The sequence below is a fragment of the Pongo abelii genome, chromosome 6, assembly GCF_028885655.2.
Source record: "Pongo abelii isolate AG06213 chromosome 6, NHGRI_mPonAbe1-v2.0_pri, whole genome shotgun sequence".
Lineage (NCBI taxonomy): Eukaryota > Metazoa > Chordata > Mammalia > Primates > Hominidae > Pongo > Pongo abelii.
The window spans coordinates 126,033,643-126,050,861 of NC_071991.2; the positions used below are offsets into that span (position 1 = coordinate 126,033,643).

General features: G+C 39.8%; 1 protein-coding gene across 2 annotated transcripts in view; it reads left to right on the plus strand.

Annotated features, from left to right (window-relative positions):
• CALU (calumenin) overlaps positions 1-16,941 on the plus strand; it is a 33,035-nt gene extending 16,094 nt beyond the window's left edge. The window contains exons 3-7 of one of the 2 annotated variants that reach the window (XM_009243206.4): positions 16-209; positions 4,370-4,536; positions 5,274-5,334; positions 12,947-13,146; positions 14,548-16,941. In XM_009243206.4, coding sequence (XP_009241481.1) covers positions 16-209; positions 4,370-4,536; positions 5,274-5,334; positions 12,947-13,146; positions 14,548-14,652 — 727 coding nt within the window. In that variant the 3' untranslated portion in view covers positions 14,653-16,941. 2 annotated transcript variants of the gene reach the window in all.
• Positions 16,942-17,219: the final 278 nt, after the last annotated feature.

The following is a 17,219-nucleotide window of genomic DNA, read 5'->3' on the forward strand; positions in this document are numbered from 1 at the left end:
TGTTTTGTCTTGTAGAATGATTGTAGATAAAATAGACGCGGATAAAGATGGGTTTGTGACGGAGGGGGAGCTGAAATCCTGGATTAAGCACGCCCAGAAGAAATACATATATGACAATGTTGAAAACCAATGGCAGGAGTTTGATATGAATCAAGACGGCTTAATCTCCTGGGATGAGTACAGAAACGTGACTTATGGCACTTACCTGGGTAAGGGGCAAGATGTCATCCTGGCAGGGACTGTGGTCTTGAGTCAAAGAAACAAATGGGTCACACAGTAAAGGAAAGGAAGCTTATCTTTAAGTAATTCAATTCAGTGCTAAGCTGATTCCCTTTATTAATTTTAAATTTGTATATTATGTATTTTTAAATTTGTTTAATTGTCGTTTTCTGAAGTCTGGAAGTCTGGTATCTTCTACATTTTTAGCATTTTACATATATTTTACCATTTTTTCTTTATGTCATCCCTCATAGAGACAATTTTTGTAGTAGATTTCATTTAAAAGAATACATTGGGCCGGGTGCCGATAGCTCACGCCTATAAGCACTTTGGGATGCTGAGGCGGGAGGATTGCCTGGGCCCAGGAGTTTGAGACCAGTCTGGGCAACATAGAGACACCCTGTCTCTACCAAAAAAAAAAAAAAAAAAAAAAAAATTTAAATTAGCCAAGCATGGTGGCACATGCCTGTCCTAGATACTCAGGAGGCTAAGGTGGGAGGATCACTTAAGCCCAGGAGGTTGAGGCAGCTGCGAGCCATGATTGCACTGCTGCACTCCAGCCTTGGGGACAGAGTGAGATCTGTCCAAAAAAAAAAAAAAAGAGGCTATAAGGCTACATAGTTCCAACAGTGCAAAGCAGGGGGCTTTGAGATGTTTCTTGACATGGTCCCAGTAAAGTGTTGGACCTAAAATTCAAACCAAATTAGATTTCTTTCTAACTGGTGAGAAGTCTTAATAAAATAGTTTTCCTTGATAAAATTTAACTATTTCAGTATGTCTGCTTACTGAAGTTTGGAAATGAAAATTTCCCATTTGTTTTCTCTGGCACATGAGTTTATCAGCCTGCTTTGCAAATGCTTTAAGGCAAATAAATGTTAATTTGATTGCTTTTTGTTGATTTGATAGCTCGTATGCTTGGGCCACCTGTTAGTAATTTTCTTTTACTTGTAACACTTGCCTGCTGCTGAATACTAGGCAGTGAGTCTTACTGAGTTGATGACCCAGGGTGTTTTTATTTGTGAAACTCCTCTGTTGCACATGGTTACAGTTTTAAGACAAGAATTGTATTAATATAAATGGTACTTTCTCCATTTTAATCCTGGAAATTAGGCAACCTTCTGGGTTAAAGCAAGCATTCTCCGCCACTGACTAACAGTGAGTGTATAATGGATCTGTTTCCCCACAGATAGCCAGCTGTCTGCATTAATTACAGGACTGCGTGCATTTCTGGTAAAGAGACTTTTATTTCTGTGTCAGGCTTGTTCTCATTCCTAAGACTAAAGTGGCACTCTCTCTCAATGCTTGACACTTAGCCAAGAACCAAACATATCCTTCACCCAATTAAGAACACATGTATTAAACAGTCAGAACAGATGGAGAGGCATCCTGCTTCTTGCTCTGGCTGAGACCCAACACCTTCCTGATTTATTTGGAATTAATGATAAATATAAAGCAAAGAGTAGGCTATTGGTGGTCTAAACAAAATGGTGTGTAAATAAATCTCAGCTCTGACCTAGGCACTCACTTGCTGCCCAGAATGATTCTTCAGTGCTGTGTATGATTATGTGCATAAAAATCTGTTGAGAGCTCTGTTGCCTCACAAGGCAGATGATTCAACGTAATGGGTATTTCTGCTGCCTGAGACTGCATAAGCTGAAACACTGGCTGGAGAAGCAATGTCTTTATAAGGCATCTTTCCCCAGAGGCATGAGGGTGGACAGCACTGAGGGGGTCATGAGTCGGCTTAGAGAAGTGAGGAGGAGTTTTTGTTACTGTGTGTTCTTGATTCAATTTGGAGTTCAGGTATAAATCATCGTAGCTTTTAGTTAAAATCTGTCTCAATGAATCCGCTATCCATGAGAGAAAGGTTAACACTGTCTCTGCCACAAGTAAAATATGAAATACTGAGATCTACCCTGCCTATAGCAAAACTAGATCAAGAGCCTACCTAAAGCTGTATACAGGCCAGCTAGGGCCAAAACTGGTGCTTAGGATAAATACAGCATTCCAAGCAGAGCTATAGGAATATAGGTTTTGTCATTAAAAATAAAGTTTTGGCCAGGCACAGTGGCTTATGCCTATAATCCTAGCATTTTGGGAGGCCGAGGCAGAAAGGTTGCTTGAGTCCAGGAATTCGAGACCAGCCAGGGCAACAAAGCCAGACCCCATCTTTACAAAAAATTATATTAAAAATTAGCCAGGAGTGGTAGCACTTGTCAGTAGTCCTAGCTACTTGGGAGGCCGAAGCAGGAGGATTGCTTGAGCCCCAGAGTCCAAGACTGCAGTGAGCTATGATTGCATTGCACTCCAGCCTGGGCCACAGAACAAGGTCCTGACTATAAATTAAAAAAAAAAAAAAATTGTATCTTCCTGTTTCCCTCCTTATATATATATGTGCATGTTGCTATTAGGTTATTTGAGTCCAGTCACCATGTTTTACCCCAAGGAGGGGAGGAGAGCACTTATGTGAGAATCTAGTCTTAAAGTATAAGTTGTCTTGTTATGTTTCTTATTTGTGTTACATAGTACTGAAACTTTGTTTAGAAGAGACACTTTAGTATCTGAGAAAGGCTTGTTTGCCTTACGTTCTCCATCTCAACCTATTATGGCTTTGAGTGTGTGTGTGTGTGTGTGTGTGTGTGTGTGTGTGTGTGTGTGTGTGTGTGTGTGTGTACACAGGATCCCAAAGCCTTATGACTCATTAAGCTGTCTTACTGAATTTTTGACACTCAATAAAGAATGAAGCTTCAAAATGCTCAACTCTCAAAATAGTACAGTAGTTTTGTTTTTGTTTCTTTAAACTGTGCTTAAGGTGTGGAAAGATTGAACAGTCTCAAAGGTCAGCAGTAATGATGTTATTCTTAAAGGGGCCCTGTGGGTCTTTTTTATAAAACCAGTGTCATATCCTTTTTATGTAATCAATATGTTGCAGGAACAATAATTTCTTACCATTAATGTGGTGTCTTTTACTTTTTAAAATATCTTCACCAAAAAATTTTCATGTCTGTTATCTTAATTTGGTTTATACAGGAACTCAGATTGAAAAAAATTTTTATTACTTTTCTGCAGTTAACTCCACATTTTTTCAGCTAAAAAAACTAAATTTCACTTTTCTATATTCTTATATAGAGACTAGATAACTGCTGCTTGTGTAGCTCGATGTCATAACAGATGGGTATTTCCAAATTCAATTTGATTGTAATCTAAGGGTTTTTTTTTTTTGTATACCTTTGTCAAGTTATTATTGACATAAAGTGAACTGTTTGTATTTAAGTGCACAATTGTTGAGTTTTGACGTATGTATTTACCAGTGAAACCACCACTGCAATCAGGATAATGAGCGTATCCATTACCCCCCCAACATTTCCTCATGTACCTTGGTAATCCTTCTCATCCTTCCCATTCCCCTGTCCCTAGGCAATCACTCATCTGTTTTCTGTGACTCTAAGTTAGTTTGCATTTTCTAGAATTTTACATAAATGGGGATGAACAATACCTGTGCGTTGACTGAAAAAAAACAGAATGTGACCTTCAAAGTGGTGGCATTCTATTGCTTGAATCCAAGTGTCCATTATATGAGGTAGAAGGCCTTTGGTTTCTATCTTCTTAATGAGATCCTAATGTTTAATAAAAATAGCAGTAACTGACGTTTGTTGAAAGCCAACTATGTGCCAGGCATTGTTCTAAGCACTTAGATATATTTTCTCATTTAAGCCTTACAACAATCCTATGAAGCTGGCACCATTGCTGTCTCTATTTTACAGATAAAAGAGACCAAGGCACAGGCCAAACAGCTAGAAAATGGTAGAGTTCAAACTCAGGCAGTATGGGACTTGAGAGCCACCACTGCCTTCCAGATGTAACTAGAAAATTCAAGCCTTCTAGTAGCCTTAATACCAATAGTGAAGCATAACAGTGAGTTACATAGTTCAGGAGCCAGAGTTCCATGTGAACTAGGAGCTGACTCTGAGATCTGATGACTGGAGCTGTAGCCCAAAACTAAATGTCTTTGTACTGCTGCAGTTTTACCTGTGTAATCAATTATTTCTTCTTTGCATGGTTTATCTTTATTGGAAATTGATTTCCCACCCAACACATTTTCATGTTTTCTGAAAGCCTTTAAGATTTGACCTAAATTTTTGTTTTCTAGATGATCCAGACCCTGATGATGGATTTAACTATAAACAGATGATGGTTAGAGATGAGCGGAGGTTTAAAATGGCAGACAAGGATGGAGACCTCATTGCCACAAAGGAGGAGTTCACAGCTTTCCTGCACCCTGAGGAGTATGACTACATGAAAGATATAGTAGTGCAGGTGGGTGAGATGAAGGATTCTGAACAGGGACTCAGTTTCTCTTTTTGTGGCTTATTCTATCTTTCCCCTTTAGCCTTATATAGCATATCACTATATATGCTATGTAAGTACTGGCCAGATTCAGAATCCAAGGTCTGTCACTGTTTTTCTGTGACCTTGATCAAGGTGCCTTGGGCATTCTGTTTAGTATGATAATACCTTCTGTCATATAATGTATTTTGCCATTTCACTGGTAGCTTCATATTGTAAGAATGGGGGGAAATCCTATTATTTAAAATATCCCATGACCAGTAGTCAGACATTGAGTAATAACAGTGATACTAAAGAACTCTCACAGAAGGCAGTCACTGATAACATAGACTATCTATAGCTATACACATAATCACTGGTCACATCTCCTGTTAGTGTGACTTTAGCAAGACTAAGGCTACCAGGTAGATCATCAAGGGCTTGATGGGATAGTTTGTCATTAAGCAGTGTCAGTGTCCTGCCAGGAAGACTCGGTTATTTTAGATTGAAGCATAGGAAATTGCTCGTGTTTTACCATTTCTTGGCTAGAAATGGTTTTAACCATACATACACACATACATACGTACATCCATACATGCATACATACATACATACGTGTACGTGTGTGTTTAATGAATAATAAATGTTTGCCTAAACTAGATACTTTACTTTCTTCTGGCAAATTCAGAGACTAACTTAATAGTCTCTTCTTATTCTTTCCTGTTTAGGAAACAATGGAAGATATAGATAAGAATGCTGATGGTTTCATTGATCTAGAAGAGTATATTGGTAAGTCCCTGCTTCTAGTGTTTTTCTTAGAAAAGCTGAGAAGCTTTGAAAGATGTATTTGCTGGCTGGGCGCAGTGGCTCATGCCTGTAATCCCAACACTTTGGGAAGCCGAGGCGGGCAGATCACCTGAGGTCAGGAGTTCAAGTCCAGCCTGGCCAACATGGTGAAACCCTGTCTCTACTAAAAATACAAAAAAAATAGCTGGGTGTGGTGGCAGGTGCCTGTAATCCCAGCTACTCAGGAGGCTGAGGCAGAAGAATCGCTTGAACCCAGGAGGCGGAGGTTGCAGTGAGCCGAGAACATGCCATTGCACTCCAGCCTGGACAACAAGAGTGAAACTCTGTCTCAAAAAAAGAAAGAAAGAAAGATGTATTTGCCCATAGAAACAATTTACCCCAAGGGTCAATTCTCACTAGCTCATTAGCTGTCACCAGATCATTAACCAGACCAGTGTGATAGTGGGTTGTGATAAAGTATCCGTAGCTACACTGCCCAATCAAAATATAAATGTGAGCCCCATATGTAATTTTAACTTTTCTAATAGCCACCTTAAAAAGTAAAAAGAAACAGATGAAATTTCAGTAGTGTGTTATTTAACCTAATATTCTAAAATACTGTAATTTCCACTTAATGTAAATTATTGAGGGGTTTTTTTAATACTTAAAGCACATCCCAGCCACATTTCAAGTGCTTAATAAGCACCTGTGGCTACCATCCTCAACAGCACAGATATAGTGTATCCTGCATGCTCTATGGAACTGATGGTAAAGAGTTGCAGGGGGCCGGGCACGGTGGCTCACACCTGTAATCGCAGCACTTCGGGAGGCCGAGGCGGGCAGATCACAAGGTCAGGAGATCGAGACCATCCTGGCTAACACGGTGAAACCCCGTCTCTACTAAAAATACAAAAAATTAGCCGGGTATGGTGGCGGGCGCCTGTAGTCCCAGCTATTGGGGAGGCTGAGGCAGAAGAATGGCGTGAACCCGGGAGGCGGAGCTTGCAGTGAGCTGAGATCGCGCCACTGCACTCCAGCCTGCGCTACAGAGCGGGACTCTGTCTCAAAAAAAAAAGAGAGTTGCAGGGAGCCCAGACTGACATAGGGAAACCCAGGGAAAGGAGATAGGGAATAGATTAAGAGGTGGATAAATAAATCACGGGGAGTTGCTGATCCCTCTTGCAGCCATTCCTTTTTACTGTGTTCTGTTCATATTTTCTCTCTGATTCTCTGACTACTTTCCTTTTGTTTTTTAAGTTTCTCCCTTTTGACATTTCCCTTTTTAGTTGTCTGTCTAAATTTTTTGTAAAAAATTGTTTTGGATGTCACACCTTCAAGGCTAATTTCTCCCAAGTAAAGCTCTGTTTTATTATCATCAGACTAATTTTAACATATTCTCATTGTTTTTAAAAAAAATAAAAAGAGTTGTCTTTCTTACCAAGTAGTTGAGCAAATTGTTTCCCAATTACTGTGACAGAAATTAAAACGAGTAAAGGAGCTGGGTGTGGTGGCATACCCAGTTACTTGGGAGGCTGAGGCAGAAGGATCACTTGAGTCCAAGAGTTCTGGACTGTAGTCAGAAGTTCATCATCAATATGGTGACCTCCTGGGAGCAGGGGATCACCAGGTTGCCTAAGGAGGAGTGAACTGGCCCAGGACAGAATCAGAGCAGGTCAAAACTGCTGATTAGTAGTGAGGTTGTGCCTGTGGATAGCAACTGTACTCCAGCCTGAGCAACATAGCGAGACTCCATCTCTTTAGAAAAGTGAGTAAAGATGGAAAGTATAAGATTGTTATTACAAATGTCATTGTTACCAATACTTTGTTTAGAAAGATATTAGATATTTTTTAATATTTCACATACTTATTTTCATTTGTAGTAACTTATTCTAGCACACCATTGGTTTTGTGTTTCAGATAAGCCTGTTTGTTTTTAGACCTCTGATAGTTAACCTGAAATGTTTATTTTAAGCCTGAAAGGAAGACTTAATCCTTACCTCTATCACCTGTCATTAAACTGTATGGAGCAAGTCACTCCTTTACTTAGATGTTGTCTTATCATACCTGTTATTTACATGCTAGAGTTATTCCAATTGAATTACTCCTTGACTGTTTACCTGCGTTTTCTTAGGTTCAGTGATGTACTTTGAACTTTTTAAAGAAAGATGAGCAACGGAAGATAGGATGTTTTCCTAAACTGATTTTTTTTTTTTTTTTTTTGGAGAAGTTTATCAGGACAGTGGATCAATGCCTAGGTGCATTTACTGAGCCCATGTTGATGTTACTAGGGTTTTCTACTTTTAAATGATTTATCTCTTTATTCTTGGCTTTTGCCATTTTATTGCCATTGCTAAAACTGAGGTACTCATTTGAACCTCCCAAGGAGAGGAATTTTTATAACTGTTAACTACATCACTTATCAAGCATTGAGGCCAAATAAGGAGATATTTCTGTCTCCCTGTGTATCATATAGATTCAAGGGCAGAGCAGTTATATTTTGAAGCTACCAAAACTATCTTGTGCATGTGTGCTTTTTTTTTTTTTTACAAGTCAGTAACCAATGCAAACACTTTTACATCTGGGATGCTGGGGTTTGTAAATCTAAAATTCTCCCAAACAGTATCTTTCAGCTTCTAGTGCCGTGTTGAAGGAGATCATGAAGAAACAAAGTTCTTCGCCTCATAAATTTAGCATTAAAAAGAAGCCCCCATCAGTGCCTGAGGAAACAGGGAAAGAAAAAAAAAAACACCCAAAGTTGTGCTGATAATTATTTTTATTTTTAAAATTTATTATAGAGCATTGCAGACATACACTATTTATTTATTTATTTATTTATTTATTTATTATTTATTTTGAGACAGTCTTGCTGTGTCACCCAGGCTGGAGTGCAGTGGTGTGATCTCCACTCACTACAACCTCTGCCTCCCAGGTTCAGGCGATTCTTGTGCCTCAGCCTCCTGAGTAATTGGGATTACAGGCATGCACCACCACACCTGGCTAATTTTTGTATTTTTAATAGAGGTGGGGTTTCGCCATGTTGGCCAGGGTGATCTTGAGCTCCTGGCCTCAAGTGATCTGACCGTCTTAGCCTCCCAAAGTGCTGGGATTACAAGTGTGAGCCACTGCACCTGCCCCCAAATTAGAATAGTATAATGAATCCTCATGTACCTATGCCTAACCTCAACAACAATCAACTTACAGCCAGTTTTTTCTCAGCCACATCCACTTCCTTGCTTCCTTCTTACTTTGAAGTAAATCCCAATCATTATGTCATTTCATCTGTAAACATTTAGGTATATATCTCTAAAATATATATGTGTTTCTAAAAACATTTTTTTAAAGATAATATCAACCCAAGAAAATTAATAATCCCTTCAAATCATCAAATAGACTGAGTCTTTTAAAAATAGAAATTCGGCCAAGCATGGTGGCTCATGCCTGTAATCCTAACACTTTGGGAGGCTGAGGTGGGCAGATCACAAGGTCAGGAGTTAGAGACCAGCCTGACCAACTTGGTGAAATCCCGTCTCTACTAAAAATATAAAAATTAGCCAGGTGTGGTGGCACGTGCCTGTGTAATCCCAGCTACTCAAGAGGCTGAGGCAGGAGAATCGCTTGAACCCAGGAGGCGGAGGTTGCAATGAGCCGAGATCGCGCCACTGCACTCCAGCCTGGGCAACAGAGCAAGACTCTGTCTCAAAAAAATAAATAAAAATAGAAATTCAAATAGTTTATCATGGTCACCTAGCTTTAAAATGCACTTATGTTATAGTGTATTGTGTATTCTAGCTTCCTTTAAAACCATATCTTTTAAGCATGTATCTATTTCCTAATTCAGAACTTTCCAATCTGTATCCTGTGAGTAAGTCTTCTTGGCCTTCAGGACAGCTAGGGCAGGGAGCTGATCCAGTGGACCATACAAATACTACATTTTCTGAATGTGCTGTAGCATGGGAAAAAATTGGCAAGTCCTGCTGTGAGGAACTTCTCTTGTGAGTTTTAAGACAGAGGAGTACTTCTACCCTTAACCCTCAAGGTCAGGAAAATGGCAGCACTGACTAAATAATTACCTTTGCTTAGAACTTGCAGGAACTATTTAGACTTGTCTTTAGGTGTTTTCCCATACCTTACATGCAATGCAGGTACACTTAACTTAGATGTCGTATAACTCAGGCATTTTCAGACTTGTTCACTTACGTAACTCCTGAAAGAATTTGACCAACAGCATTCCCTTATGTGTTTTAAAGTTGGCATCTGAAATATTTAATTAAGAAATTTAAACAGTTGTAAAGAATAGTCTCTGTTGGGCCGGATGCCGTAGCTCATTCCTGTAATCCCAGAACTTTGGGAGGCTGAGGCAGGTGAATCACTTGAGCCCAGGAGTTTGAGACCAACCTGGACAACATGGCGCAACCCTGTCTCTACAAAAAATACAAAAAAAAGAAAAAATTAGCCGGGCATGGTGGCGTGTGCCTGTAGTCCCAGCAACTCAGGAGGATCACTTGAGCCTGAGGGTTTGAGTAACGGTTGCAGTGCACCGTTACTGTACCACTGCACTCCAGCCTGGGCAACAGAGCAAAACCCTGTCTCAAAAGAGAAAAGAATAATCTCTGTTGGTGATAAGCATTGACATTTTGAAAGTAATTCTGAAAGAAATCTATAAAATTTAAATACAAGATACCACAGCATCTTCTTACCTGCCGTCATTCATATGAATAATTTGGACACGACAACTTTAAAAAGATAATCAAGAAATTTACATTCAGTCTGGGTATTAGATGATACTAAGGAATTGATTTTGTAAAATTTGGAAGTGGCATTGTGGGTATATAAGAAAATATCTGTAATTTTTTACATTTCATAATAGTTAAAAAGGAAATGTTTGTTTGGTACTTTTTTTTTTTTAAATTATGGTGTTTGGTTAGCAACAATGTGACCATCACTTAATTGCCCTTTTTTGTTTAAATTTATAGGGATTTGGGGATATTTATACTACTTATCAGTCACCACATGGTATTGTCTTAAAAAAATAAATGAATAAACTGTTAACCAACTTGGACATTTTACACTCTTCCTATTTCTTCTTTTTTTTTTAAAAAGACAAGAGTCTCATTCTGTTGCCCATGTTGATGTGCAGTGGCACAATCACAGCAGCCTTGATCTCCAAGGTGGGGAGATCAAGTGATCCTGTCACCTCAGCTGGGACCACAGAAGAGCACCACCACACCCAGCTGATTTTTTTAATTATTATTCTTATAGACATGGGTCTCCTTACATTGCCCAGGCTAGTCTGGAAATCCTGGGCTCAGAGCTCTACCTGCCTTGGCCTCCCAAAGTGCTGGGATTACAGACGTCAACCACCCGGCCTCCTGTTTCTTTTTTTTCTTCTTCTTATTGAGACAGGGTCTCACTCTGTCACCTATGCTGGAGTGCAGTGGCGTGATCATGGTTCACTGCAGCCTCGATCTCCTAGGCTCAAGCCATCCTCCTGCCTCAGCCTCCCGAGTAGCTGGGACTTAGGTGCACGCTGCCATGCCTGGCTAATGTTTGTATTTCTTGTAGGGATTTTGCCATGTTGCCCAGGCTGATCTCAAACTCACAAGTCAGCCTTCTATTTGTTAGATTCATTTGCAGTTTACTTCCTCAACAGAATGATATTCTGACATATTTTATCTTGAAAGCCTTAGTCACTTTGACATTCTTATTTGCAAGAACATTGTGTATGTAAATTGAAATATGGAAAATGGTGTTCTGTGATATGGCTCTTAAGTGTTTTTAGAGTCTTCTGGGTTAAGTTACTATTACAATTATTAATACACAATTGAACAAAATAACATTTATTACAAACGTTTTATGTTTATATATTTTTAAATGCATTTCTTTGACACATTTTTTTTCAAATAGTTTCATATCCATGGATGACAATTACTTATCGCTAGAGTGAAATGGGATTCAGCACCAATTCCTAATTTTTATTTTTTAGAGGAAGTACTAACAGACCTTGTTTATATTAGTAAATAAGTTGATGGAAATGGAAGATTTGTCATAGCAATGTTGCTTAGTTCTTGGAACTCCTTTTGAGTTACATGCCAGAAATCATGTAATCTATCATCAAAGATTACGGGTTTTGTTTGTTTCAAGGTGGAGTCTCGCTCTGTCACCCAGGCTGTAGTACAGAGGCATGGTCTCGGCTCACTGCAACCTCTGCCTCCGGGGTTCAAGCGATTCTCCTGCCTCAGCCTCCGCAGTAGCTGGGGATTACAGGCGTGGGCCAGCATGCCCAGCTAATTTTATTTTTTATTTTTAGTAGAGACGGGGTTTCACCATGTTGGCCATGCTGGTCTCAAACTCCTGACCTCAAGTGATCCACCCGCCTCAGCCTCCCAAAGTGCTGGGATTACAGGCGTGAGCCACTGCACCTAGCCCAAAAATTATGTTTAATGATCCCTTAGCTAAAACTCAATTAGGCCATTTTTCAAGGTTTTTTTTTTTTTTAAAGCAAAGAATTTAAAACCTTTTGACATGCAAAAGAATTTATTCATTTTTTTCAGACATTTGCATTCTCAAGACTGACACTAGTATTTCTTTTTCTTTTTTTTTTTTTTGAGATGGAGTCTTGCTCTGTCGCCCAGGCTAGAGTGCAGTGATACGATCTCAGCTCACTGCAACCTCTGCCTCCTGGGTTCAAGTGATTCTCCTGCCTCAGCCTCTTGAGTAGCTGGGATTACAGGCGCGCACCACCATGCTCAGCTAATTTTTGTATTTTTAGTAGAGATGGGGTTTTGCCATTTTGGCCAGGCTGGTCTCAAACTCCTGACCTCAGGTGATCTGGTCTCGAACTCCGACCTCAGGTGATCTGCCTGCCTAGGCCTCCCAAAGTGCTGGAATTACAGGTGTGAGCCACCACGCCCGGCCAGACACTAGTATTTCTAATTGTTTCTTTTTCATTATCTTGGAGCTTTTTACACTCTAGTTTCAAAATGGTTGAAAATATGCCTTTCTTTTATAAAGTGGGACAAGGGCAGTTGTGAAAGGGGGGAGATGGGAAAAAAGCCTTGATGGCCAGAGGTACATTATTATGAAGATCAATTTTTGGAAAAAACTATATGTGGAACCGAGTATCTGGAATTTGATTCTCTCTTGACTGACCTTTCTCAGTGTACTCCTTGACAGTGTTCCTGTTTCCCCAGGGGCATGCTTGTCCCAACTGAAGGCCACTGGTATAATGGACTCTTTGTAAGTAATTGGCTACACCTTTCTAAAACAAGTGGTCCAGTTTAACTAGTTACCTAAGGGTGAAATGAAATGTAGGGAACGAGTCTAAGTCTTTCTTGATGGTAGCTCTTTCCTCTTATTTCTGCACTTATTAAGGTGTAAGGACTCTTTGCTCTCATGTAACTTAAAATCAGCAGCCGGAAATATTCTTGTTGCAAGATAAGTAATTAAGCCTCAGGAAAATACCTTGCTTTCTAAGGTCTGTCTGGCCTAAAATACCCTTGCAGCTGCTGTTGGGTTCCAAACAAATGGATGAGGAAAAATGGTTAGGCCAGATTAGCATGAGGCAGTTTTTGGGAAAAGACAAACCCTTCTTTTGTATGTATGTCTGTGTACCCAGGTGACATGTACAGCCATGATGGGAATACTGATGAGCCAGAATGGGTAAAGACAGAGCGAGAGCAGTTTGTTGAGTTTCGGGATAAGAACCGTGATGGGAAGATGGACAAGGAAGAGACCAAAGACTGGATCCTTCCCTCAGACTATGATCATGCAGAGGCAGAAGCCAGGCACCTGGTCTATGAATCAGACCAAAACAAGGTAAGTCTGGCCAGGCCCACACAATCTATCCTTGATTGAAGTATGCTTCTAGGGGATCACCTGAACAGTTTCTGTTAAGGTGCATAGAGCATTTAAGGTCTTAATTAGTCTTAAGTCAGCCAAGTATCTGAATCTGGCGATTAAAACCTTTCAGGGCAGCACTAGCTATCTGATCTCATTTTAGAAATCCTTTTGCCCAGTGCTGATAGCATTGTAGGAAATTTGGCTTCAGAAAAGAGCCTTTGTGTGTAGCCTGTGCCCAGCATGCATCATCAGGTATTTTTAGATCGCCAGGAATTTTTTTTTTCTTCTTTGTTACTTCATTTGTTCCTTTACCTATTACAGGCCCATTCTGTCTACTCAAAGCTGATTGTTTCCTTCTTAAATCAAATATGTTTTTTTTAAATTGGGTCCTTTGTGTGGGCTATAAATCAGCTTTTCTCTGGAGCCTGTTCAAATTGTCTTTGATCAATTAATTATCTGAGGTATTTTGTTAAAAGTATTGTTGTCCCTAAGCCCGGTCACCTGCTTCAGAGATTTTAATGCCCTGCTTGGAGTAAGCTGAAAATCAGTCTAAAGATGGAGATTTTCAGTGTTCTGAGTATACTTTTGTCTAGGCTAATCTTCAATTTCAAATTCAGTTTTTTATTTTAGAGCCTTTTTAAGTGTTGATCTGCTTTAAGTTCTTGCTCAAAGTCACTTTAGTAGCCAGGTGTTGTGTCCTGAGATGTATGAGAAAAGGAAATGCATGTAGTCATCCCTATCTAGGAGATGTTCCATATTTTCCTCTAAAGGGAGAGTTTTCTCCTCATGGAACAAACCTTTATCTCTAACATTGAGTTGTTGTGTTACATTCTTTCCACCCTTCCACTTTTAACTTTCTTGATAAAAGAAATGTTTAATTGGCCTGGCACGATGGCTCACGCCTGTAATCCCAGCACTTTGGGAGGCCGAGGCAGGCAGATCACCTGAGATTGGGTGTTCGAGACCAGCCTGACAAACGTAGAGAAACCCCGTCTCTACTAAAAATACAAAATTACCTGGGCGTGGTGGTGTATGCCTGTAATCCCAGCTACTCGGGAGGCTGAGGCAGGAAAATCACTTTAACACGGGAGGCGGAGGTTGCGGTGAGCTGAGATCGTGCCATTGCATTCCAGCCTGGGCAACAAGAGCAAAACTCCGTCTCAAAAAAAAAAAAAAGAAAACAAGGAACGTGTACTTGCTGTTTTCTAGAACCTCTTCGTATATATGTAGGGGGAATGAGGGCTGAGTAGTTCACACTTAATTTAGTAGAAATGAGAATCTTAACTTCTGATTAACCCCAATTCTTCTATAACAGTGTTTCTGAATTTTTAATGGGAAATATGTTCTTCTTCAATTCATTGCTATCTCTACTTTCAGGATGGCAAGCTTACCAAGGAGGAGATCGTTGACAAGTACGACTTATTTGTTGGCAGCCAGGCCACAGATTTTGGGGAGGCCTTAGTACGGCATGATGAGTTCTGAGCTGCGGAGGAACCCTCATTTCCTCAAAAGTAATTTATTTTTACAGCTTCTGGTTTCACATGAAATTGTTTGCGCTACTGAGACTGTTATTACAAACTTTTTAAGATATGAAAAGGCGTAATGAAAACCATCCCGTCCCCATTCCTCCTCCTCTCTGAGGGACTGGAGGGAAGCCGTGCTTCTGAGGAACAACTCTAATTAGTACACTTGTGTTTGTAGATTTACACTTTGTATTATATATTAACATGGCGTGTTTATTTTTGTATTTTTCTCTGGTTGGGAGTATGATATGAAGGATCAAGATCCTCAACTCACACATGTAGACAAACATTAGCTCTTTACTCTTTCTCAACCCCTTGTATGATTTTTAATAATTCTCACTTAACTAATTTTGTAAGCCTGAGATCAATAAGAAATGTTCAGGAGAGAGGAAAGGAAAAAAATATGTGCTCCACAATTTATATTTAGTCTTGCCTATCAAAAAGTCCAACATTTCATAGGTAGTAGGGGCCACATATTACATTCAGTTGCTATAGGTCCAGCAACTGAACCTGCCATTACCTGGGCAAGGAAAGATCCCTTTGCTCTAGGAAAGCTTGGCCCAAATTGATTTTCTTCTTTTTCCCCCTGTAGGACTGACTGTTGGCTAATTTTGTCAAGCACAGCTGTGGTGGGAAGAGTTAGGGCCAGTGTCTTGAAAATCAATCAAGTAGTGAATGTGATCTCTTTACAGAGCTATAGATAGAAACAGCTGGAAAACTAAAGGAAAAATACAAGTGTTTTCAGGGCATACATTTTTTTCTGGGTGTGCATCTGTTGAAATGCTCACGACTTAATTATTTGCCTGTTGAAATCACTGTAAATACCCCCATCCGGTTCCTCTTCTTCCCAGGTGAGCCAAGGAATTAATCTTGGTTTCACTACAATTAAAATTCACTCCTTTCCAATCATGTCATTGAAAGTGCCTTTAACGAAAGAAATGGTCACTGAATGGGAATTCTCTTAAGAAACCCTAAGATTAAAAAAAGACTATTTGGATAACTTACAGGAAAGCCTAGAACCTCCCAGTATAGTGGGGATTTTTTTCTTCTTCCCTTTCTCTTTTGGACAATAGCTAAATTAGCAGTATTAGTTATGAGTTTGGTTGCAGTGTTCTTATCTTGTGGGCTGATTTCCAAAAACCACATGCTGCTGAATTTACCAGGGATCCTCATACCTCACAATGCAAACCACTTACTACCAGGCCTTTTTCCGTGTCCGCTGGAGAGCTTGAGCTCACACTCAAAGATCAGAGGACTTACAGAGAGGGCTCTTTGGTTTGAGGACCATGGCTCACCTTTCCTGCCTTTGACCCATCACACCCCATTTCCTCCTCTTTCCCTCTCCCCGCTGCCAAAAAAAAAAAAAAAAAGGAAAAGTTTATCATGAATCAACAGGTTTTCAGTCCTTATCAAAGAGAGAGATGTGGAAAGAGCTAAAGAAACCACCCTCTGTTCCCAACTCCACTTTACCCATATTTTATGCAACACAAACACTGTCCTTTTGGGTCCCTTTCTTAGAGATGGACCTCTTGAGAAGAATTATTGTATTCCACGTTTTTAGCCCTCAGGTTACCAAGATAAATATATGTGTATATAACCTTTATTATTGCTATATCTTTGTGGATAATACATTCAGGTGGTGCTGGGTGATTTATTATAATCTGAACCTAGGTATATCCTTTGGTCTTCCACAGTCATGTTGAGGTGGGCTCCCTGGTATGGTAAAAAGCCAGGTATCATGTAACTTCACCCCAGCCTTTGTACTAAGCTCTTGATAGTGGATATACTCTTTTAAGTTTAGCCCCAATATAGGGTAATGGAAATTTCCTGCCCTCTGGATTCCCCATTTTTACTATTAAGAAGACCAGTGATAATTTAATAATGCCACCAACTCTGGCTTAGTTAAGTGAGAGTGTGAACTGTGTGGCAAGAGAGCCTCACACCTCACTAGGTGCAGAGAGCCCAGGCCTTATGTTAAAATCATGCACTTGAAAAGCAAACCTTAATCTGCGAAGACAGCAGCAAGCATTGTATGGTCATCTTGAATGATCCCTTTGGATTTTTTTTTTTTGGTTTAAATCAAGCCTGAGGCTGGTGAACAGTAGCTACACACCCATATTGTGTGTTCTGTGAATGCTAGCTCTCTTGAATTTGGATATTGGTTTTTTTTATAGAGTGTAAACCAAGTTTTATATTCTGCAATGCGAACAGGTACCTATCTGTTTCTAAATAAAACTGTTTACATTCATTATGGGGTATGTATGACCTTCATTTTCTAAGAAATAGAACTCTAGCTTAGAATTATAGATCCTCTAAAATGTCAGAATGGGAACTCTCTTTGAAGTTCTCCCAAACTCAGAGACAGCACTGCCTTCTCCTAAATGATTATTCTTTTCTCCCTGTTTTCTCGTATTTTCTAGCATCCTTCTCACCACAGCCATAACCCTTCTTTAATTCCATTAGACTGTATAACTGGAGAGACTTGCTGCTCGTTATGTAATTATCTGATACCAAACACAAGCGATT